Below are 25,222 nucleotides of genomic sequence, written 5' to 3'. Positions count from 1 at the left end.
GGCTTCTAAACTTGTCCTTGTGGTCATTTGCATGTGTGAGTTCAGGTGCCTGTCTGAGTAATCCACACTTAGGCTCAGCAGGTGATCACAAAGAAGTGACTAAAGGGAAAAAAGAGAGGTGTATGGGCTGTCAATGGACAGGACCACATGTCAGTCACCCTCTCATTACCATTGACAAACCAATCCTATTTAACACTTGCGTCAGTCTAAGGTAAGCCAGTGCTTGCTGAATGAAATTATTTACCCCCACACAGATAATCTTTATGGGTTCATGCTGTGTTGTATCTGTGTAAGGTTGTCCACAAAGCCTTTATTATACACCTCAAGTGTCCTTATATGCAAGGTAAGCTCAGTAAATACAAATTGTTGGACTCCATTAACACCCTTTGGCTTCAAATTTTGACACACAAGAAGGAAGGTAGGCACCTGAATGATGGCAAAGTGAAAAATTGTGCCATTACATAATTTATCCAGTCATTAATTTAAAAAACAAAGAACTTGCATACATATTACTTCTTGTTGTTTACTACATAATTATATCATTATTACTGTTAGGATATGCATAAACCTGACAATAAAAACGAGAATAAGGATAATTCATCAATGGTAAATTTGCAGGATGAAGGAGTCGTTTATGTGTGACGTTTTCCTTTAACGGCAGTGCCCTGACATCCAGGGAATGACATCATTGCGTTATGAACACGCACGTTGTTAAGTAACGAGAGGGGGAGACAGACTGGAGCGGAGAACGGCCGCCGTACTGCTGGAGCTTCTCAGGGACTATTAACAGGGAGTGCAACCGACGACTGAGCTAAGAGCTGGGGGTATGAGAGCCGCCAGAATCCGCTTCCATCCTCCACTACCCGGACTCCTGTCCGACTGACAACCATCGGATCAGAACCTCCACCAACCCAGCTCTCGGACGAACCTAATATCGGGTGAGTGTTGGGTCGGGGAACCGAAGAAACCAAGGGGGAAAAGGGGCCTGATTCGGCCGAATCAGACTCTCCTATTCACGGCTTCCAAAGAGAGGGGGGAGGGGGCGAGTAGTAGGGCTCTACACAGGCTTGTCCAGTAACATACATGGGTGCGGTTGTAAGTATAATATAAAATGTGACGAAGTGTAAAATAAAAGGTGTCTAGCTTTCTTTAATTTTTACAGTATTTACGGGGCTGTGTGTATCACGGCTCCGTTAACGTATTTCTCCTAGCTTACTCTTAGCCGCAGCACTAAACTAGTGTTAATAACGCTGGTATTTTTTTTTTAACTAAGGTTACTTAAAACGTCTCCAGATTACATAAAATACACATTTTGTACTTAATAAATGTTAGCAGAGTTTGTTTTTTTTAAATGTAACTAAAACTGTCGCAGATTTGTTGCTCTTGTCTTAATTACAACTGTCTTGCTTCTTATCAAACTGCAGACAGGAAAGAAATGTAGCCTTACCGTTTTTGAAAATGAGCATAATTTTTTTTTGCGTGTTTATACGATTTTAATGCACGTATTCAGTGTGGAGTCTGTAACACACGAGTTGTTTGTGTAGTGACAGCTGTCTGAGTGTGAGAGGCATAACGTTAGCTCTGTTCTTTTCCGTGTGATTGTGAAATCTTTTGGCTTTGGCTCTCTGTTACTCGTTTTGTTTTGTTTGTTTATTTTTTTAAGAGGGATATTCATTTCCAAGTAAGGCATGCTTTACATACGTCCATCTAACATGTCCAGAAATTCACAATAATGTAACTTGAGATTTAGAGCATTTTAGTGGTGTGTGGGTTTTTTTTTTAACTACAGTATGCAACATCATTAGGACATCCTGTCGCAACAGTCACCACTAAGACTCTCCTCAACCAGCAGATGTGTACTGTACCATCTTAACCAATCCACTCTCCTGTAGACGATTACTACCTAATAGCACATGGTGTTTTTCCAGTGCAGTGTGACAGGCTAATTCCACTTGCTTCGCATCACACAAGCCACCTTTGAAACCTCAAATAATGGGCTCTTCACATTGCTGCAATAATTGTATTTGCTGACTAAAGTCTATCTTAAATAGCTCTTGAGAAAATATGTAAATAATATGAGTACAATCATAAATGTTTAACACAGTGTGCCACTGTTCCTGCACTGAGTAATCTATGGCACTTTCAGTGTAGCCTTGTGTTAGTGTTCTTCCTTAAAGTGGGGCCCTGGCTGCAGTGCATGAGACATGAACCCTAACTCTTTAATAACCCAGATACATCTGCCTCTGTCACATCTACTAGCAGGCTGTCCTCATCAGGTAGAGATGTAGGACCTTCATCTTTTTGGTCCAGTTGCTATTTTCTCCTAAGAAAAATGCAATGCAAGCTGAACAAGTCTAAATCCTTGAGGAAGGTTCACATGATCTATGATGATGCACAGTTGTTTTAGAGTAAAGCTTGTGTCTGTATTCCCACTGTATACAATCAACAAAGCTAATATGTAGGATCATTTAAGTTGTGATTTTAAAAAGGAGTTTGAGTTTGAGATGCAGCACCGGGGGTGGTAAAAAAAAGATGCAGCGTATTCCGTTGGTGGATTTACGAATTTGATAAACATGTTTGAAAGCTCGATCTTAGTAGAAATGTCACTTGAAAACTACAGCATTTAAAAACAAGCGCTGCCGTAATGGAGATTTTTTTGGTGCAGTTGCACTGAAAAAGTGGTGACAATAGAAATGTCTGTGTCAATATAGTCTCTGCAGTACTTTCTTAAGTTCATTGCACAGAATCATTTGAGGGCCTTGACATAGATAAAGTCAGTCAGTGCTCAGTGGCTGCGCTTGCCTTCACTCAATTGGCAGTGCCAGTGCAGAACAGCAGAGAGCTTAGTCTCGCTTTTGCAATGGCTGCACAATGTGGCGTGGTAGAGCGAGCACTAAATAAGTGATGATCCTGCTCCAGCATCACGTGCAAATCAGCTCAACACACACACAAAAAAAAAAAGCTGTTTCATTTCCTCATGTGTGCCAAGTCCATTGATTCAGGTTTGCTTCTCTTCCAAGTGGAAACTGGCATTTGTGCATAACCCTTTTTTTTTTTTTTTTTTTTTCCCCCTGTTTTTCTTTCTCCTCCCTTCCATGTTTTTGCTGATCTCACTGCAGCCGCCTCTCTCTCACCCCTAGCTGCCCTACAAATCTGATCTTGTGTTTCTGGGCACCAGACAGCTGTTTGCTGATCAACTGGCCATGTTTAGGCTGCATTCTCGCTCAAAAACACGTGAATATTTCAGTGGTGTGGGATTGATATGCATCATGTAAGCAGCTGACTGACCCTCGAGGATAACTTCCCTTTTTCTACCCTTTGGGAAAGTTTAGGAAATGGTCATGGTACTAGTTGACACGGTGAAAGAGGAGCGATGATACTTAGACGCTTGGCCTAATGTTGTATGTTCTTTGCTTTATTTTAATATCTGTGTTGTCTCTTGGAAACAGTGACAAGTTGGAACCATGGAGCTGAGAGTTGGGAATAAGTACCGGCTCGGGCGAAAGATAGGGAGTGGCTCTTTTGGAGACATTTACCTTGGTAAGTTGGAGCATCCACATTTTTTCCTTTAGTTTTTGAATGCCGTACTTTTGCTTTATGCCCATTAAGGTTCTTTCCACATTAGCACATGGAGAGCCTCTCTTTTCAAACTGTGCCATTAATTTTCCCCTTTATCCAGGTACTGAACTCGGTTTTTCCTTCATGCTCATTCGTCTTTGGCCTGTTACATGCAAAGATGCCATTGTTCTTACAGCTGTGGTTATTTCTCCTCAGGTGCCAACATTGCCACTGGTGAGGAGGTAGCCATCAAGCTGGAATGTGTGAAGACCAAACACCCACAGCTGCACATTGAAAGCAAGTTCTACAAGATGATGCAAGGAGGGGGTAAGAAATTACAGCTTTGACACACTTTTCAACACATTCCTTGTTGAATTTATTGGCCAGGACAGCATAGGAGATGCAAAACCTATGAAACCTGCTAAATATGTAAAGTGAGGATGACAGAAATATCTAAACAGCAGTTTTTTTTTGGTGTGTGTGCACCAGTCTTAAGGGACTTTGTGCTGATTGTGTGTGTCTTTTACTAGTGGGTATTCCATCGATAAAGTGGTGTGGTGCAGAGGGAGACTACAATGTGATGGTAATGGAGCTGCTTGGCCCTAGCCTGGAGGACCTCTTCAACTTTTGCTCCCGCAAATTCAGCCTAAAGACTGTCCTGCTTTTAGCTGACCAGATGGTATGCTCCAAACCCTACTGTAAAAGTCAGGGATACTTGTGATTTCCTCTACTCTTTTGCAGCTAGTGTGTTCTCTCATATTGGCCTTTCTATAGACTTTGCTGGCCTAAATATTTATTTTCACTGGTGGCTCACTCAGCACAACTCCTCTCACCTTTACTTCCAGGTGAAGCCATGTGTCAGTCCATATAGAGGACTGGGGTTATCACCTTCTCATATCCCATCCCTATAAATCCTCTTGCCCCCTTTGCCTTCCTTTGTTTCTCAAGCCATTGATGTATTGAGAGCACTAAGGTAGGGCAGCCCCCTTTAGTCAACTAAATATTAGATGAGATGAGACCCTTACTCTACCAAGCCTGCATTGCTGGTTGTGGGGGGATTTGAAAATAAATGAATAAATAAGCTCAAACTCAACGGCACTCGGTCTGTCATGGCAATCATTTACACCATTAGCTTCAGTTAATGGTTAGTAATTACATATGCTGGGCAGGAAATCAAAAGTGTAAAGGACAGCCCTAAGAAGGTGACATGCAGTCTCTTGCTGCTTGTTATGACAAATTCAGAAATAGGGATTCACTGATTGGGAGATTCAGCAATTTTGGATTCCAGTACCATTTTTTTATTATTATTATTGTTGTTTTGGTATTTGTTGGGATTTATTCAAAAATACATTTTCATTGTGATAGTACCTGTTTAAGTCTTTCAGCTCGTCATCCTCCTACCTTTGAACATTTTGGCAGCGTTAAACTGAACTTGGAAAACTACACAGGAAGTGCTGAACTGATGGCATGCAAAATATGATATAAGATGACCTGACACATTACATTGTAACCTTCATGTTTACCTGGAGATTTTTTTGTTTGTTTTTTTGTGCTGCTAACTTAAGGTTCATTACTCTGTGCTGTCCAGATAAGTCGTATTGAGTACATCCACTCCAAGAACTTCATCCATCGAGATGTAAAGCCTGACAACTTCCTGATGGGGCTTGGCAAGAAGGGCAACTTGGTGTACATCATTGACTTTGGCCTGGCCAAGAAGTACCGTGATGCCCGCACACACCAGCACATTCCTTACAGGGAGAACAAGAACCTCACCGGCACAGCACGCTACGCCTCCATCAACACACATCTTGGAATTGGTAAGACGGACTTGGAGGATACACACCAGCCTCATTGGCTTGCATTTTCATGAAGGTTTTTGTGTGTTGGATATCAAATACTGGTGTTACGTTTACAGAGACAGCAATTATTTAGTTGGACATAAGCTGCAGCATTTCTCTTACAGCTCTGCATTATGGTTGGTGTTTTTAATCTTTATTAACTGACATGGCAGAGATATCCCATAAACAGAAGGAAATACAGCAACATATCATATGCTATTTCAAGTGCGGGGCTTTTCTAATGCCCAGATTTTCTAGTGTTTGATATCCTGCAAAATACTGTAATCATTTCCCTTTCACTAAACTGTAATGTGGGTGAGTCAGAACACATTGATGGCCTCCAAAAATATTTAATGGTATTTTTAAATCTGAAGTTCTTCCTTGTGGTTAATTTGTTCCATGTAGAAATGTATCAAGTTTAGCTCCAGTAAAAAGTCCCTTTTATTCAGTTGTTTGTCTTTGGATGTGCCTCTTCTCTGTATCGTCCTTCTGTTTATGACCACTGTAACTGATAGACACAGGCTGTAAAGAAAAGGAGGATGGAGAGAGGCAAAAGGACAAGATGTCTTGGGTTGGAGGGGGGGGGGGCTTCTCCTAGCTTTGGAATGTCATTGTAATGCTCTTTAAGACATTTTACAGGACATTTTTATTATGGCTAACAATTTCTCTCCCCTAGCTGGAAGGACAGCTAGAAGGTCTGGGTTCGAATCCATCGTGGCTCGGGCCTCTGTGTGGAGTTTGCATGTTCTCCCTGTGTCTGCATAGGTTTCCTCCGGGTACTCTAGTTTCCTCCCACAGTCCAAAGACATGCAGTTACTGGGGTTGGGTTAATTAGTCACTCTAAATTGCCCACAGGTGTGACTGTGAGTGTGAATGGTTGTCTGTTTCTGTGTTGGCCCTGTGACAGGCTGGCGACCTGTACAGTGTACTGTGCCAGCTGGGATAGGCTCCAGCCCCCCCACGACTCTGAACAGGATAGGGAATGGATGGATTTCTCTCCCTCTCTCTCTCTCTTACTTTATACTTGTACTTTATGTTGACAGAGCAGTCCAGACGTGATGACCTGGAGTCTCTCGGCTATGTCCTCATGTACTTCAACCTGGGCTCGCTCCCTTGGCAGGGCCTCAAGGCTGCCACCAAGAGACAGAAGTATGAGCGAATCAGCGAGAAGAAAATGTCCACACCCATTGAAGTTCTTTGCAAAGGATACCCATGTAAGTGATCACAGGGTACCTCTGTGTATTGGGGCAGCCCCACAACTCTGAAATTATTTTCAGGTGCTGTATTGCATTTTCTCAGTATGAAACTAAATGCTTAAAATTATTTAATAACACAAGGTTTACAACTACAGTCATTTTCAATTGTGCTTTCTTTTTATTATTCTCTTACAGCTGAGTTCTCCACATACCTGAACTTTTGCCGCTCACTTCGTTTTGATGACAAACCAGACTACTCCTACCTTCGACAGCTCTTCAGGAATCTGTTCCACCGACAGGGCTTCTCTTACGATTATGTCTTTGACTGGAACATGCTCAAATTTGTAAGTTTACAGCCACCATTTCTAAAGTTTTGATGTTTATTTTCATCACATTATAACAGCTAATTTAAACCCGTCAGTAGTGAAGCTTGAATGTGACTTATCTCATCTAAAAGGGTGCCAGTCGGACGGCCGAGGATGGGGATCGGGAGAGGAGGACGGGGGATGAGAGGGATGAGCGGATCGGAGGAGCCCCCCGGGGGTCTGCATCGCGAGGCCTCCCTCCAGGACCAAACCCTGGAGCTCCCAACAGAGTCAGGAACGGTCCAGAGCAAGCCATCTCTAACCCTGCCTCTCGGGTCCAGCAGTCTGGTGAGTTTTCAGCTAACTGCTGCATTTTAAAAAATAAAAAAAAAAATAAAAGAAGCAGCAGCCAGACCCTGGAGTTTTTTTTTTTCCTTGAATATTTGTATCTAATTTGGACATTTTTATTTATCATTTCAGGGAACACGTCACCACGTGCAATTTCTCGTGCAGAACGAGAGAGGAAGGTGAGCATGCGGCTCCACCGTGGGGCTCCTGCCAATGTATCGTCCTCTGACCTCACAGCCCGTCACGACCAATCAAGAATTTCTACGTCACAGGTGAGAAAATGCCCCTGGGATTGGTCAGGTAACCCACAATGAAAATGCTGGTTTAAACAATATTAATCAAACAGGATCTGTTATGCCTCTTTTCTACCTCTACATTTTTATTCTTGGACTCTAGTACAGTACCTTTGCTTGATTCTTCCACTGCGTGCAACATTGTTGTCCATCCAGCATATGTAACAAGCCATTTTAGCTCCTCTCCCTTTAACCTTTCGTCTTTTAGGCTTCTCTCTGTTCCTGCTAGCTCTGGCATCAAACATCTAAGAGTCAATAACTGTCTGAAAGGGTGTTTAGAGCAGTCTGATACCTGAGCTTCTGGCTCACAGGGATCTAAGCAATGCAACAAGAACATCTCAGTATTGTCTTTTATCACAATATTATTTGAACTGCATCTAATGGGGTCAGGACCTGAATCGGCATGCTAGAATTTTGGCCCTCTTTACATTTTGTGTGAGTTTCACTGCTAACTCTTCATCTTGAATCTGTACTGTGTCCTCTGCAGGTCAGCGTGCCATTTGAGCACATGGGAAAATAGAATTTTCCAGCTCTGCATGCAAGTAAAACTGACAGGTGAGGTCACTTTTATTTTTAATTTGTTTTTTGGAATCACTTGCGTAATTATAATATGTACCGCTTATCAATAAGTTACATCTCTAATGATAATCCATCTCTTGTTTCAGGGCTGCAAGGTAAATTTGCCGCTACAATTTATTTTCCTTTATTCTTACTTTGTTTTAGTAAAAGATGATTGCTAATGGACATGTGGGTCTTTGGAAAAGGACAGCAATTCTTTCAGGATCCAGGAAAATACACAAAGCATTTGTTTTTTTTTGTTTTGTTTTTTTTTTTCCCCCATGGACCATCTTACTGAACCTTCATCGCTACCACAATATAAATGACAAAGCTGCACCTTGACAGTTGCTCATACCTGCCCTCCTCTTCCTCAAAGCATTCCCTCAGCACTCTGAAAAATGTGAAGAACTGTTGGCATCAAAGGAGCACAAAGGTATCAGTGACATGCATGTGTTTAATTAAAGGTTGATATAGGCTTAAGTTTAAAAAATAAAATGTATTTCTCAATTTTTAAAAGCAAAAATATTTGATTTTGATGAAAACATTGGCATTCCTCCCTGTTCTTAAAGGGGGCCTATTAACTTGTTTCCTGCTCCATATTTGAAATCTGGGACTCTACTAGTAGTCGTAACTTTGCATTATTCACAGTTCAGAATAATCTGTACTTACCTTACACTGGGCCTTGCAGTCTCTCACTTCATCCCGTCTGAAACAAGCTGTTTCAGCTCCCTTCTCAGCCAACTTTCTTCTGCTTCAACAGACCTGTTCTCCCAAACAGAAGGTCTGATGAGATGACCATACTGGGGTGTCCCCTCTCTGTGGCGAGTAGCGAAAACTGTTTGAAACTGAGCGTTTAGAGCCATCTGAAGCCTAAACTTTTAGTTCAAATGGAATACTTGTACAGACACCGACCTCATTATTTGACATTTTGGCCAAGTTTAATATGAACATCCACCAATTTAATACCATATATATGACAGAAAGTGAGGCAAGGCATAATAGGTCCCCTTGATTTTTTTATTTTTTTTTTTTTTAAAGAACCGCTTAAATATAAATAAATGGAGACATGTAGGTGAGAGGATAGAAGGCAAAAAGAAGGGTAACTTTGAAAAAGGAATAGTAAGTGATGTTTTAGCTGCTGTAATGTTTCTGGTGAAGTAGCAACTGGTGATTGCTTGTCCTTCATCCCTTTTGTGATGACTTGCTGCCCCTCATAATGTAGCCATAGAAGTCTTCACCACATATTTGCCTGTTTTGACTTGTTTTTGTTCATTTTATTGTTAGTGGAAATGGTAAAGCATGATGGTAGATGCAAAGACACACTCTGAAGTCTTGAGGGAAGGTCCTCAGGAAATTCTCAGCAAACTGATATATTCGACCAGAGACCACAGCTGCCCATTTTGGCAGACAAAAAGTGGCTACAATTTTTATGATAGTTCTTAATGTTACCTTTTTTATTCTTTTGTTATTGAGGTAATAAGGGAGTGGGCAGGCTCTTTCAACATTTGGGATCACATTTTAAGGGTGGGAATGGGGGCATCCAATAATGTTTTTCTGTTTGTTTACTCCAATGTAAATATTTTTTATTTCAATGTAAAGCCAAATGTGGTAATTTTGTTTTAAAGTGTAAAGTAGAAAAATGAATACTAACAACAGAAATGGGGGCTGCATTCAGAGTTTGGGTATTTAAAATACTAAATTGTGGGATGGATTACTGTTGCTGTGCCAGCTGGGTCATCCAACATTTTTGTGTGTGTGTGTGTGTGTGTGTGTGTGTGTGTGTGTGTGTGTGTGAGAGAGAGAGGGGAAGTGTGATAGTGAATCCCTGCAAAGAATAATAAATTAACTTTTGTCTTAGTTTGTATGGAGTTTTTTCAGTCACTGTATTTATGTTAAACTGTCCTGTAACTTATTGGAAGTAAATTTTTTTTCCCCGTTTAAAGCCTGTCCACCTCCATCATCATATAATACTTAGGGCTTTCAATATTACTTCTGCAAAAATGATATGCTAATAGTTTGATGTCACCTTTTGGATTTGAACCTCCAGCAACCTTGACGATGTCATTAAGAAGAAAGTGTAACTGATGCAATTTGCAGGGATTTGTATATAGCAGTGTACTGAGTGTAATTACCTTTGTACAGGCCACCATGACCCAGTGGCATTGTAACTGTTGGGTTGGGGATGGCATGGAGGAGGATGAGGATATGGGGATTTCACTTATGTATTGTGTACTGATATCATGTACAGTTCTTAAACACTCTTTATTTACAGTATTTGTGTATATTTTACGAAGTAATAAAAATGAATAACGTTGCTCACAATTTCTTCTGACTTTTTCTTGATCATCTTGTAACCCGCTGCTGGGTGTGCGTATAAAGTTACACGTTCAATGAGAATCACAAAGGCGTGACTACGCATGCGCTAAGCGGAGTCGCTGCTGATGTGGGCGAAATAACGGTGTCAGTAGTCCATTAGCATTGAATTGGAAATGACATCATAATACCAATTGTTTTCTCACACACCTCAACGTTGTGGTTGATGTTTAGCTTTCTAAAACCGTGTTATATTTCTTTGTTTTTTCTTTACGGACAGAAGTAAGTGCTAAGTTTGCGTTAGGAAGGCTTGCTAACACTGGGTAGCAGCTGCGGTCGGCTTCGTTAAAGCTCGGCTGCCGACTCTTCCCACAGAAGAGGAGGCGAGTTTCCGGGGTTCAAAGAACGATGCAGTGATTACATACGTGGCTGGCTCTCGTTTGAATGGTATTGCTTGGCCCTATAACTTTTTGTACTCAAAGGCTCGACATCGGCGATGAGCTAAATTGATGCCTGGATTCAACCCAGCGCAGATCAAACAACTGCAGAGGAGGTAAGCACAGCGCTAGGACGGAGTCACTAGCACCGAACAGCGGCTATAATTTTTCACCTTATTGTGTCTTTTCTAACACCCAGAATGGCTCTTGTCCAAACCAGCAGTTGTGTGGTAAATGCTATCCCAACTGAATTTCCGCTTATTTTTTCATACATGTATAGCACAGCTGTGTATACTGATGTGAAGGTTGAAAGCGGGGAAGCTTGCTTTCTCCTTTGTGTATTTTCTTCCAGCAACACTTGACACTATAAAAATTACTTGTAATCATTGCTGAGGAGTCCTGTTGTGTTCGCTTCATCTGGCTGAACACAGCCTCAGTGACCTGATGTGTTACAGTATGTTTGAAACAGGTCTCCTGGCCTGAAAATCGTGTCTTGTCACAAAGAGTGCCGAGTCGATTGAGGTCAAAGTATAATGCATGTTTTGAAATCTACCCACGGGTGCAGTCAGCAGGATTGATGAGCTGCCTTTCTGCCCTGTCTGTGGCCCACTGGGAACCAACGAGCTGTTATTGTGAGTTCAAGCTGCTGGTGATGATCATCTTCATATGCACAGCAGTGCGCACAGACCTACCATAGATGATATGTAGCTTATTTGTCTGATTTTTAATTTAATACGACTTGTTTTAAATGATTTGCAATAATAGCTGTAAATAAATAATTTTCCTGATTATTTTATCAGGGATGGTAGCATAGCAAAACATCTCTCAGCTTCTATAATAGCTTACCTTACCATTATCATTTGTAACATCAAAATTCAGCAGTTAAATCCACATTATGCTGATCACACTGAAATGTGGAGTGTTCTGCTGCTTCTTTAATTACACATATAATATTAATAAAAGACATATGCTTGCTATATCTTTGTGGACGTCTCAAAAACAGACTAGGTATGCAGATTGAATTTTCTATATGGTCCTTCTAAATTTATGTGGGTTCTTTTGTTTGTTTGTTTTTTGCCTAAAACATTCTTGTGTGTGTGTGTGTGTGACATGCTGACTTGTTCCCAGTTACTGCAACGCCACAAGCTGATTGAGGCTTAGGCAAAGTGGCATGAGTCATCCATGACCACACTGTGCATCAGCCTATATTTAGCTGGTGTTCAGGAGGCTTTGAAAGTCATTGTGAAATTAGTTTTCACTGCGAACTATTAGATTATTGCCTTCCTGGAAATCCGCGCCAAGACATTGACGTAGGTGGAGAGATGATGGTTGCAGGGAGATGTAATTTGATGATGGGGGGGTGAGGGGGTGGAAACACAGCATCTGTCTGGATGTGTGTGATGTTGTGAGCTCCGGTTTGGCCTGTCGCCTGTCTAGTTTTCACTTGTCCTCATCGGGCCTGTGTAATTATGAGATAAACACCACTTCTACATCTCATAATTACATAATTATGAGCTGCAGAAGTGGTGTGTCGGGCGACTGTGTGGAGGATGTGTGTTCACCCCATGCCTGCTGATTCTAAATTGGTCATAGGTGTGAATGTGAGCATGAATATCTCTCTCTGTAATGCCCTGTGATGGACCTGTTCAGGATATACAGCTGGGATACACTCCTGCCACTGAGGTTTAGCCTTGTGGAATAGAAACTTAAGAACATCTTTATCCATTTTTTCTAATATGCATTTGTATGAGGTTATACTCTGATTTCAGAGGCATCATTGTGTTCAGTCTGCATTTTTGGACCAATCTGTGCAAAGGTGTTTCACTACTCGCAAGAGATATGTTTGTATAAAGTGCTATTTCTAGCTACACTACACATCTTTCTGCCCAGAGCAGAGCACAGAGAACAAGAAGGGGAGAAACTGGGTCAGCAGATCTCACAGATCTCATTCTCTTTGCTGTCACAGTCTGATTTAATGATCTTTATCCCTCTCCTCCCTCCGCTCCATGTCTTGGTGTGTGTGTGTGTGTGTGTGTGTACACGTGTGTGTGTGTGTGTGTGTGGCCCTTTTTCCCCAGCGCCTCCTCACCCACCTACCTTGTGCTTCCTCTCTTCACTCCTTCCGTTTGATCCGGCTTCATCTGTCCGCCAGCCACGCAGTCTCGTTTGTACTTTTTTGTGCACTGTCCTACTTTGCTCTGTTCTTTATCTTTTCCTGTTTTCTTGTTCCAGCTTTGGCGAATGTTGGCATGAGATTTAGGTCGTAGTCTGTGCAAGCCTGCTGGGATGCACTTACACATTAAGAGTGTTTTATTCAGGCTTTACAAGCTGGAACGTGACATTGTGTTGATTTTTGCATGCTGCTACAAAATGTTTAGAGTAAATTAAGTGTATCACACAAAGCGTATTTGATGATTGATGAAGTGTCCTCCATACCCTTTATTCATTCAGATGAGTCTGCTTTGGTGGCGAGTCAAACGGCTGTCAGAGAAGTTGGAGAATGACTCTCCTAGCGGCCTCCCTTTGGGGTCCCCAGCCACTGTGGCCCCACAAGGATCCAATTCATCTTGGGTGCCTGAAACCCCTGTGGTCACACCAGAAGAGCCAATTTTCCTTATGACTTCCACGGCCCAAACTATATCAGGGTTTTTTGTTTGGACGGCTCTTCTGATCACATGTCACCAGGTAAGTAGAGTCTGATATTTGGAGGTTGTAGATGGTTAAATGACAGCAGGTTCAAATGAACTAACAGCTACCAGTGAGAGGGTAAACTCTGATCTAAGAGGTCAAGTTAGAATAACAAATGCAAGGGTTTAAGAGTTCTTTCTAGAGTCATGTGCAATTTGGGCACCCTGTGGTTTCACTGGAACAAATAACCAGGTTATGCTTTTTGTGTAACCTGTGTTGTGCCCAGTCTAAATATGGCCTGTGTATCACTAGGCAAAACTCAAATATCCTGTTTGCCAACCTGTTGTTGGTTTAGTTCAGCGTTTAAATGAGTGGTTGCTTCTCTTCTCTTTGCCTTTGCCCACAGCACTTGCCCAAAACATTAAGCCAGTGTATTGACACAAAACCTAAATTTGAATCATGGTCATAATTCTTTTAAACTTAATTAAATGTAGATTTACTTAAATTGTTTTTTTTTTGCACCCTTTAATCTATGAGTCTTTATATGGATGTTCACACACCAAAAACATGTTGCATTATATGAGGAAAGAGCTTCTTCCAAATATTAAGGAATTTCCTGCCTACACATTTGCTAAAAAATGATGTGAAACAAAAACAGTTTGTAATTGAACTAATATAATAAGTAATATGGTACACTGTGTTTGTGGGGAAGTTTACTGCAAGAATAAGTACTTGTTCACATCAAAGATCTGCTTCCTGAGGGCTTCTACACACTGCAAGAGTTCCTTAATTTTGAAGGTACATTGCAAGCCAAACTGTGCCACGTGGATCTAAAAAACATGTTTGCTAATCAAGTTTATGCATGTAGTCTGTGTATTGATAAGTCTGACTGAACTGTGGGCTGACATGCACAGGTAAACTTACACCGCCATTTGTTTCCATGACCAGTCCCGTTAGCTGCAGTATGCGTCATACAAAAAAAGCTCCTGTTGCCGCTGCTCAAATAGATTTTCTTCCCTATTGGAATCCCATTGATTGGTAAGCTGTAGCACATAGCAGCAATATTGTGAAATGGCCATCCTAAATTTCTGACACTGTAAGAAATTAGTCTTAGTCTTACTACCTTTGGTCACCAAGACCGTTGCAACAGCCACCTTTAAATCTCTCTGTGTGCAATGTAGGAGCACTGATTAGGAGCCAGGCAATTAATCTGCATTTGTGGGGGATTTGTTTTATTTTGGGCTGACAGTAGTATAATTACAAGGAATACAGGGGAACAGAGATGGGAAAACAATATACAGTAAATTTCCTTGGCAGGCTGTGAACTTGGAATATTGCAGTTCATGGTAACCCTGAGTCCAATCCCACAAGGATGCCAAGTTTGATTGACTGAATTTGATTAGGCCCTCTTACATTTACCCAGCATGGGACAATTTATGATGGACATATGGCAAGACCTCAGTGAGCTCATCTTGAAGTGCTGCTTGTGTGCCCAAGATTTTCTCCTGTAATTTTGCAGAAGTATTCAAAACCTGTGGAGAATGCTTTTTGTGAGTGCTGCAGAGAACTGTAACACACTGCATAAGAGCAGTTTACCTTGTCTGGTCTTTGTTCATTGGCCTTCATGTTAGAGTGAAGCTTTCAGGTAACATCCCTTTTATGTAAGGGGGATCTATTGTACCTCAAAGCATAGATGAATGATTTTTCGTCCATTGTTTGTTGATGCTCTTCATATACATGGTTAAAGAATAGCCTTCTGTCACTCTGGAAACAGGTGCTCCCGGCTTGACTATAACACCATCAAAGAGCAGGAGATGTGTGTGCACAAAGTAGGGTCACCTAGCAACAATGCCTGTAAGTGCACTGTCTGGCCTGGTATGTTGTCATCCACTGTTTGTTATTTTACCAGAGGTGTGTGTCTGTTTACAGGCCAGGAAAGGTGATCGGTGTGGACATTGTGTAAGTGGAAGCAGACAGAGGTGCTGGTGACAGCAGCCCACCCTGTTCTTCCTGCCGTCTGCTTCTCTGAATAGGAGCGATAAAAGCTCAGTATCAGTTACCCACATCAAGCACACACTCAAAACACACACTCTGTAGACTCACACTACTCCAGTATCCAACTCTGGCAAACTGGCTACACACATACAGGTTTTATGAGGTAGCAGTTACTTTCAGGGAACCTGATTACTAGCACACTTTAAACTGTGGTTTGAAGTTCTTTTTTTTTTTTTTTTTTTAGTCACAAATACCAGCTGGACAATTAACCAGATTTTTATTCCAGTTCCAGCACAGATCCAGCACACACCCCTTTGCAAGACAGTGGCAATGTTTTGTCAAACCCAAAAACACTCCCAGATTGTGGCATGTTTTATATTATTTTATTGTACTTTACTTTATTTTAAGTCCAGGAAATTCCACTATTAAAAAAAAACAATTTTAAATACAGTATGTTTCCATTTCAAAAATTAGAAATATTAGGTGCTACATTATAGTTGGTGGAACTTGATAAATGCATTTTTCTTCTTTGATACATAGGAGATCAACAAAATGTTTTAATAACTATCTTTTTTTAACTACACTCACCCATTCATATGAATAGAAAAGTGTGTCCAGACTTTTGACTGGTACTGTATATGCTCTCATGAGGATGTCTACACTCACTTGCCACTTTTTTAGGTAAACCTTGCTAGTAGTGACTTGGTCCCCCTTTTGCCTTCAGAGCTGCCTTGATTATTCATGGCAGAGATTCAACAAGATGCTGGAAACAATCCTCAGAGATTTTGGTCCATGCTGACATGATAGCATCTCACAGTCACTGCAGATTTTTTTGGCTGCACATCCATGATATGAATCTCCTGTTCCACCACATCCTAAAGGTGTTCTGTCAGACTGAGATCTGGTGACTGTGGAGGCCGCTTGAGTACAGCAAACTCACTGTCATGTTCGCTACTGCAATGTATTTTCAAGTTTTGTTTTTTTAATTTTGTCTTTAGGTTATGCAGAATTTCTAGCACAAGCAGGTCCATTGCAAAGCCTGTTGCTTGTTAGATAATGGTGTCTTTTGTGGGAGCATTTTACACAGTATGGTCTTAGATTCTTGAATAAATCCCTTTATATGTTTAGATGGGCTCATGTTGGTCAACTCTCTTTTTTCTTTCTTTTTTTCTTTAGATCTACATGCACCTACGTTACTACAGCTCTCCAAACGAACAGCGGCACATAGTTAGGATCCTCTTCATAGTTCCCATCTATGCCTTTGACTCCTGGCTCAGCCTGCTGTTCTTCACCAATGAGGAGTATTATGTTTACTTCGACACAGTACGAGACTGCTATGAAGGTGAGTGGACAAAGGAACACAGTCCAGTGAGGTGATAGACTGGCCTATTATGCTGCAGGATTGTACAATCCCACATGTGGCATCACACTATAATCAGCATCCACCACAATGATGAGAGTGAGTGTTTTATGTGTTTTGACTCAGTAGAAATAAGGGTGTAAGAATTTATGTGCTGTGATGTCTCAGTGGCAGATGGCCTTTATAGTGTCTTCATTTACAAAGGTTGCCATCTTTGTTCTCATGTCTCCATGGCCTGTTGGGATTGCAGGGGAGGGGAGACCTGTGTCCTAGCAACTGAGGGGGAAAAAAAGCAAATTCTTGAGAAGGCACATGATGTAGCTGACCAGTGTTCAAAGTGGGCCTGTTGTGCTTTTTGTGCGTTTTCTTATTTTCTGTAATATTGTGTGTGGGTGTGTGTGTGTGTGTGTTTTTTTTTTTTTTTTTTTTTTTTTTTTTTGTCCCTCCACTGGCAACAAAAAGCCGCTGTGGCCAAAAATGAAAAGAAAAAATAAAATACATGGGTGAGCATAACGATTTGAGAGAGTTTGACAAGGGCCAAATTGTGATAACTAGACAACTGGGTCAGAGCATCTCCCAAACTGCAGCTCTTGTGGGGTGTTCCCAGTCTGCAGTGGCCAGTATCTATCAAAAGTAGTCCAAGGAAGGAACAGTGGTGAACCAGTGACAGGGTCATGGGTGGCCAAGACTCATTGATGCACATGGGGAGTAAAGGCTGGCCCGTGTGGTCCGATCTAACAGATGAGTTACTGTAGCACAAACTGCTGAAAAAGTTCATGCTTGTTCTGATAGAAAGGTGTCAGAATACACAGTCCATCGCAGTTAGTTGTGTAGGGGGCTGCAAAGCTGCAGACCAGTCAGGGTGCCTATGCTGACCTGTCACCTGCCAAAAGTACCAACAATGGGCATGTGAGTATCAGAACTGGATCACAGTAATGGAAGAAGGCGGCCTGGTGTGATGAATCATGTTTTCTTTTACATCATGGGGATCAACAGGTGCGTATGTGTTGCTTACCTGGGGAACAGCTGGCACCAGGATGCACTGTGGGAAGAAGGCAAGCCAGCAGATGCAGTGTGATGCTTTGGGCAATGCTCTGCTCGGAATCCTTGGGTCCTGCCATCCATGTGGATGTTACTTTGACACGTACCACCTATCTAAGCACTGCTGGAGACCATGTACACCCTTTCATGGAAACAGTATTCCCTGATGGCTGTGGCCTCTTTCAGCAGGATAATGCTCCCTGCCAAAAAGCAAAAATGGTTAAGGAATGGTTTGACAAGCACAACAAGTTTGAGGTGTTGACTTGGCCTCCAAATTCCCCAGATCTCAATCCAATCGAGCGTCTGTGGGATGTGCTGTAAATGCTTAACAGCATTCACAGTAATTATTGTGAAGTGTGAATCATGCATAGCTGTTCCAGTCCAAGAATAAAAAATATAGAGTTGGAAATGAGCAGAATCGGTCCACTTTGCTGTATCTGTTGTGTCAGGGCGTTCATCACGAGCTGGTTGGGTTTCCTCTCTTCTCTGTTTAAATCTTTGTTATTAAGATATGGCTGGGTGTCAAACTGTTCGTATGTTAATAATTTTGAAGACCAGAAGTGGTGATGGGTATTTGTCACTATTTTCCAGAACAGAAGAAAAGATTGAAAAACAAAGCTGAATAAGGTTATTAGGGCAGCCTGTCGTTAGCGTTGTGTTCCATTTGAAAATGTCTTGTGGTAAATGTTACTTGGTGGTATATTTTTCAGAACATCTTTGATTTACAAAGGGTGCTTTGTCACCACAGTAAGGGATCAAAATTAATAACTAAAATATTTTTGCACTGTTGCTTTTATTATTAATATTTTGCTCTCAAAATGCAAGTTAGCATTTTTTTATTTTCATGATAAAAGCACGTTTATGCATTTCAGAGTGAAAACATACTGTATCTGTAATTATGCAGCACTGGAAAAACCCGGGACCCAATTGCCGTCCATTTGCTGCGATCACAGGCTTACTTTAAAGCTCAGCAGCTTTCAGCTGTAAAGAGAATTCAGGCAGCGGGGAGCCTGTGTCTGTGGGTTATCCTTAAATTAGCCAGTGAACACCTGGGGCAGCAGGAAAACTCAGGAACACCAATTATTGTGCAGTCCAGTCAGGTTTTTTATATTGCATGTTACTCCTCAGTAATTGACCCCTACACAGAATATGATCCAACTGCCCTGTATTTGTTGAGGTTGTCTAAAGCTAGTTTGATTTTTGACGAATAGTGGATATTCAAAACAGGAGCAGATACATCAGTGCCTGAGATAAGAATTACATTATAAGTTGCCTTTTTTCAAATCTTTTAATAGCAGATAATGATGAATTACACTATATAACATGGGTCTAAAGATATGACTGTGCATTTTTATTTCAGGCAAACTTTTACTCTCACAGCTGTTACGGATTTTTTTCCCTGTGTAGACGAGTTACTGTGTCTGCGTGCACAGTCAAAGGCCCATTCTGAGCCTGTCCTCTGTGTTTCCTTGTTGTTCATAAGATTACTGATAGGTTTCACTTCCTGCCTAGAAATGGCAGTCACAGCAGTTCTTAAACATTGTCAGCAAAATATGTTACTATGAGAATTACACCAAGTTATTACGGCATAGTAATACCTCTACTGATATGATAAATATACACTGTGCTGACCACACTGTATATCTTCCATATCGATGTATTTTTGAGCTTATTTCCTTAGGTTTTGGCATTATAAATGCTGCAAGGTTATCAAGCTTCTCCTCCAAGAATGGCTTATCCGTCATTTGCAGTTCCTTGGTAGGATGATGCAGATTCTCATTTTCGCTTTGTGATGCAACTTAAGTCCAGTTACAAAATAAAAAAGATATATTTTTAAATCTAGGAGTAGTTTTCCAGACAGTCACTCTGAAAAACCGTAAACTTTTTCTCTATGCGTCACCCTCTCCAGCCTTTGTCATCTACAACTTCCTGAGTCTGTGTTATGAGTATCTGGGAGGAGAGAGTGCCATAATGGCTGAAATCAGAGGGAAACCTATCGAGTAAGTTGGATTTACTTTCATTGTCGTGGACTTTCTTGTATAGCTTCATGTTAAGATGTCCTGTATACTTTTTTTTTTTTTTTTTAACTTCACTTTTCATCACTTTAGGTCAAGCTGTATGTATGGGACCTGCTGTCTGTGGGGTAAAACCTACTCCATTGGTTTCCTCAGGTTTTGCAAGCAGGTACCAGTGCCTTCCTTTGGATTTTTTTTTTTTTCAGGTTGTACTGACTGTGTTTGAGTGTTGTGCTGTCCAATATGAAAGTCATATTGGCAGTAATATGTGTTCTCAGTATTTACTACAAGCTTAGCATGCTCATATTCATACCCAAGTCTTAAAAATCTACTTGCACAAGTTTAAATGACTGTTGGTATCCCACACCACTAACGGTCATGTCTCTCACCCTTGCACAGGCAACACTCCAGTTCTGTGTGGTTAAACCCCTGATGGCGGTGATCACTGTCATCCTTCAGGCCTTTGGGAAATACAGAGATGGAGACTTCAAGTATGTTTCCATAGCACCGTCAGTCACAGCATCAGCATCCTCCTGAGCAGTGACTCGTCTTCTGTAGAAACTTTCTGAATTTCAGAGGATTATTATCTCTACGGAGTTTTAACATGTTACTTGCTCTAGACTTCTAACAGCACTGCAAGTTCCCAATAACTGGCATGCTGATTGAAATTCAGTTTTCCCAAATAAAAATGAATTTTCCAGTGTTTAGCTTTTAGTTGAAATGACTGTTTATCTGTCTGATGCTTAGCTTTAAATGCTTGCAGTTTCTCTTTCTCATTACACACACTGTGCTGTGAGTAATAACTAAAGGCCATTTACATGATCTTTTTTTCTGTCTCTCTCCTCCAGTGTGGCTAGTGGCTACTTATATGTCACAATTATCTACAACATCTCTGTAAGTCTGTCTCTCTACGCTCTCTTCCTCTTCTACTTTGCCACACGTGAACTGCTCGTCCCGTACAATCCCGTGCTCAAGTTCTTCATGGTCAAGTCAGTCATCTTTCTCTCCTTCTGGCAGGGTAAGTATGCTTGTATTCACCTTGGAACTGTCATGTTATAAGCAACTGAAAAACTGGCAAAAGTGAGCAACACAAACTCGGAGTTGAAGAATTGTTTGTTGGCACAAGGAAGGCTGCCCATTCTGCTCATTATACCGTAGATGCTTTCAGCAGTCCCAATTTCAGTGAGGGGTGATCCCTTCAATTCCTGGGTCCCTAGTCTAGGCTGTATGTAAAAGGTGGATGTAGGTACTGGTTGACTTCCAGCATGGCGATTGACTCACTTTTGGAGCAAGCTTAAAGTGGCCATTAGGGGAACAACAGGTTATTGGCCAAGCTGATTGGTTGGTTAGTTGACAGTGTTTCCACTGATCTGGGTGAAGTAGACCATAACTAATGAGTCTTAGAGTCAATATTTTTACATTAAAATGCCCCCCCCCAAAAAAAATGTTACACTGAACACTGCTTTGGCACTTATGATTCCAGCATTGGAGGTTGCTGATCAGTCCCATGTCATGATTTGCCATGCACAAAATCAAATGTGACTGAAGTCTTACTGAGTAACACCTCTCTGTTTTATGATTTCTGCTTTCTTATCTGTCTTTGCACATTTCAGGGATGTTGCTGGCCATCCTGGAGAAATGTGGAGCTATCCCTCAGATCAACTCTGCTGATTTCTCTGTAGGCGAGGGAACAGTTGCTGCAGGCTACCAAAACTTCATCATCTGCATTGAAATGTTCTTTGCTGCTATTGCTTTACGCCATGCTTTCACTTACAAGGTCTACATGGACAAAAGGCTGGACTCATATGGTAAGCGATGTGTTTATGTGTGTGTGTTGATGTTTTGATGTAGTAAGGGTATCGTGACTGAAAAAGAGTGTGAAATGTATAAACAGCAACTAACAGAGTAATATAATAATCTTAGTTATGTGATTAACAGAGGGTTCTTGTGTGTAGTCTTTCAGAGCTAATCTGACCTCACTCTTTGTGTTCCTTCCTTTTTTTATTCCTGTCTTTAATACTCAAAATTTCATTTTGAGTTGTTCTCTTTTCTTCTGCCCTCTTTTCTTTTCCTTTATTTTCATCTTGACCTTCTTGTGTTTCTTATCTATCTCTCTCTCTCCTTTTTCTTCCTTCTTCACTCTGCGGCACTCAAGGCTCATTTCCTATCTATGGACAGTACGGTACGTCTGATGTTAGCTGTCTGTCTTGTCTGTCTGTGACTCAGTTCTTTATGTTAAAATGCATTTGTTGTCTTTTTTCCCTGTTTGATTGTGGTTAAAAGACCATTATTTTGCCATTGCTCGTGGTATGTGCTTCAGTTCAGTGTTTCATTTGTGGCATTTTTATTAGATATTTATTTTTGCATCACATTTGGGGGAAAAAAAATGCATATTTCACTGCCTTTTTTTGTTTTCTTACATTTATTGTGCAGTCAGTTCATCATTTTGCCCCACCCCCCACCCCTCCACTTTGTTCAGTAAGTTTTCCAACCCTGTGGTCATCCCTTTCCATGATATCAAACATGCCAGATCCAGAGAAAAGTGTTGGTGATAAGATCTGAAGCACAGTAAATCAGTAATGAAGAAAGATGTCTTTCTCTGTGCTATGATTGAAAAAAGTGGCTTTCATATGTTAAAATATGCATCTCTTCTTTGCATCATTACTTAGATTTGTTTGGACAGTCCACCTGGCAGTTGGATAGAAGCATAGTTCCAGTCCTTTTTTGCTCATATTTCCATTCAGTCTCCTTATTAATATTTCCAACTTTCCCATCCCGCCTGCAGGTCACTGTGCCTCAATGAAGAGCATCTCCAGCAGCCTGAAGGAAACGATGAATCCAGGAGACATGGTCCAGGACGCCATCCATAATTTCTCCCCAGCTTATCAGCAGTACACCCAGCAGTCCACATTAGAGCGAAGTGGGGGGCCACCCCTTTCCCGCAGCCACAGTAACCTCAGCACCCGCGGGGACACTGAAAAGACCCTTCTGCTCAGCTCTGATGATGAGTTCTGAGATTCAAACACACACACTCGGAGGCTAACTTTTACTCTTGTAGCCCTTATAAAGTTTTTAGCAGTTATGAAAGACAAATCAGATCTTTTGTTTCGACCTCAACATGAAAGTTCAGGTTCTGGTTCTGGTTATTTCACATTTGGATAACAGTGAAAGATCAGATTTTCGTCATGGTTATCAGACTGCCAAAACTGAGGTGGGGCAGAGTCATTTCTAAGGAAAAAGGAAGTGAGTGCTACAGCAGGGAAATAAGGAGCGTGAAAAGAATGTAGATGTTACAAATAAAGTGAGGGAGGAGTGAGCTTGGGAGCATTTGTTACTGGCCAGGCTGTTATTTGTACTGATGTCTTAGTTGTGATTGTAGGCTATTACTTACAGAAATGCAATTTTGTAGGCACGGTACAGATAACCGTGCCTGCATATACCATCTTAATCCTGCACTGTAGACACTATGGCATTAAAATGTGATATATAAGCTGGAGAAAATAAGTGCCATCTTCTACTGAAACACATGGCCTCTTTATATTCACCATTTACGCTGATTCTCATTCGATATTCCTCCCTCGCTCTCTCTCTGTCTCTGTCTCTCTCTCTCTCTCTCTCTCTCTAACTTAAATATTGCCAAATAACGAGACACTGTCTTAAAGTTTAGGATTGATTTTTAGTAAAGCAAAACAAAGGAGCCTTTGAAGTGCGGGGGTTCATTTTAATATATGACTTCAATGACAAATATTTTATCTAATGCTTGTTTGACGTTGAAGGTTTGTCGGACAGTTGTTTTTCTAGAACTATTATGAGTTTACTGTTCATGTCATCACTATGTAATGCACTGGCACTCCATCTGTTGGCCTGACTCGTGTTATTTTATTGTTTGTGGAGAAGCAAGGTAACAGCTGTAGGAGAGATTTTAGCGTGGGCAGGGGGACTGACGGAAGGACGGCACCCACACAGATTACAGATTACTGAAGAAGCAACACTTCCCCGCAGATTCGGCCCAGCTGTGATGTGCTGTGGATTGTAATCTCATAATTAACAGCATTACGTGCTGCACAGATCAGCCCTGCCTCTGCTGGTGTCATTTGTAATGGCTGCTGCAGATAGAGAATGCATAGATATGTTGGTGAAAACAAGGCTTTAAATCAGATTGAAATCACATTCTGAATAATATTGTACACATGCATTTGCACTTGAATGCGTGAGCATTTTAAAATTGGTGAACACGCTAAAGCAGAAAGCAGTTAGGTGTGAGGAAAAAAGTCTCAAGTGACTAAAAACCTAGAGGCTTGCCAGATAGCCTCTGGATGGCATTGTGTTTCTCTTTTCCCAAAAGATGGCTGGAGCTGTTTGAGTTAAGTGTTCATATCTTATCCTGTTATGTTGAATATGCGTTCACACAGTGGCTGGTATATAACTTGCTTGTGGTTTGTAGTTCTAAATGTTTAATTGCAGAGCACAGCAGTATAAAGGCTGAGATGCTCCTTTTGTTTATGTTGACTATATCAATTTAACAGACTCGGGTTAGTGACTGCGGGTTAACACATAGTACATTACAGCACAGGCCTTGTGAGAAAAGGAGTCAAGACAGCCAAAGTGATGTGTAGCTCATCATTTTCTAATGAGGAAATCATAATCAGTAAAGAGAACAATGAAAGTATTTGGTTTCTATCTGTAACCCGTATCCCTGCCAGCCACCTTCTGCCCCAATGACCGCATCACTTGTGTATCTTTCTACTAAACCTGCAGTGCTTCATTTAAAGACAGGTTGAGTGCATTTGTTCTGAGCATTTCATACTCAAGCATTTTATTCAAAACACTATCAGATCATAGTTTTGCAAAGCTGAATATATCTGAAACCAGGAAAGACTTTATCCAGATGGAAAGAATGCTGTAAATAGAGTCAAATTAAGTGCTGCAAAACCTTTTATGACGATGGCTGCAATGGCATTGCTTGGTATACTGCTCTGTTTGAATATTTTTGTGTTTTGATAGTTTAATTTCATATATACTCCTGTTTGTTTTTTTTTAAATGCTTTTTAATTTGTATATTGGTAATATCACATGTTTTGATGGTATATTGATTTCTGTTGTTGTTTCAGAGGAAATAAAAGATAAATGGGGGAAAAAAAGACATTTCTGGTCATTTTTGCAGGGTTGTAGATGCCATCGCCATGATTACAAAAATATATAAAATAATGTAAGACTTTAATCTTGCGTTAATTTCACTTTTAGAAATGGTGATCCAAAAATATTTGGAACCTTGCAAAGAGTAGTGAAAGTCAAGTGCTGAAGTAGTGTTTTAGATTTACAATTAATGCTAGATTG

At 41.0% G+C, this 25,222-nt stretch overlaps 2 protein-coding genes across 5 annotated transcripts; both read left to right on the top strand.

Moving 5' to 3' along the window:
- Positions 1-707: 707 nt before the first annotated feature.
- On the top strand, positions 708-10,413 carry LOC115784059 (casein kinase I). Of its 2 annotated transcripts, none has more exons than XM_030735122.1 (11): positions 708-938; positions 3,450-3,540; positions 3,775-3,885; positions 4,089-4,237; positions 5,147-5,375; positions 6,440-6,610; positions 6,788-6,936; positions 7,050-7,245; positions 7,378-7,517; positions 8,026-8,093; positions 8,262-10,413. In XM_030735122.1, the coding sequence occupies exons 2-10, from the start codon at positions 3,465-3,467 to the stop codon at positions 8,056-8,058; spliced, it is 1,254 nt and encodes a 417-aa protein (XP_030590982.1). In that variant the 5' UTR covers positions 708-938; positions 3,450-3,464; the 3' UTR covers positions 8,059-8,093; positions 8,262-10,413. The 2 variants fall into 2 exon arrangements, with proteins under 2 accessions (XP_030590982.1, XP_030590981.1); XM_030735121.1 differs by having other exon boundaries at positions 8,204-10,413.
- A 122-nt stretch (positions 10,414-10,535) lies between these two features.
- On the top strand, positions 10,536-25,012 carry LOC115784912 (transmembrane protein 184B). 3 transcript variants are annotated; one of them, XM_030736317.1, is made up of 10 exons: positions 10,536-10,962; positions 13,298-13,531; positions 16,646-16,811; positions 19,780-19,870; positions 19,979-20,054; positions 20,285-20,376; positions 20,734-20,903; positions 21,499-21,693; positions 22,041-22,067; positions 22,671-25,012. In XM_030736317.1, the coding sequence occupies exons 2-10, from the start codon at positions 13,298-13,300 to the stop codon at positions 22,898-22,900; spliced, it is 1,281 nt and encodes a 426-aa protein (XP_030592177.1). In that variant the 5' UTR covers positions 10,536-10,962; the 3' UTR covers positions 22,901-25,012. The 3 variants fall into 3 exon arrangements, with proteins under 3 accessions (XP_030592177.1, XP_030592179.1, XP_030592178.1); XM_030736318.1 differs by lacking the exon at positions 10,536-10,962 and adding an exon at positions 12,933-13,010 and having other exon boundaries at positions 22,671-22,900; XM_030736319.1 differs by lacking the exon at positions 22,041-22,067.
- The last annotated feature ends 210 nt before the right edge of the window (positions 25,013-25,222 follow it).

This window comes from Archocentrus centrarchus, chromosome 8, assembly GCF_007364275.1.
Source record: "Archocentrus centrarchus isolate MPI-CPG fArcCen1 chromosome 8, fArcCen1, whole genome shotgun sequence".
In the NCBI taxonomy this organism is placed as follows: domain Eukaryota; kingdom Metazoa; phylum Chordata; class Actinopteri; order Cichliformes; family Cichlidae; genus Archocentrus; species Archocentrus centrarchus.
The sequence above is the reverse complement of the archived record's forward strand: the minus strand, read 5'-3'. Positions and strand labels throughout refer to the sequence as shown.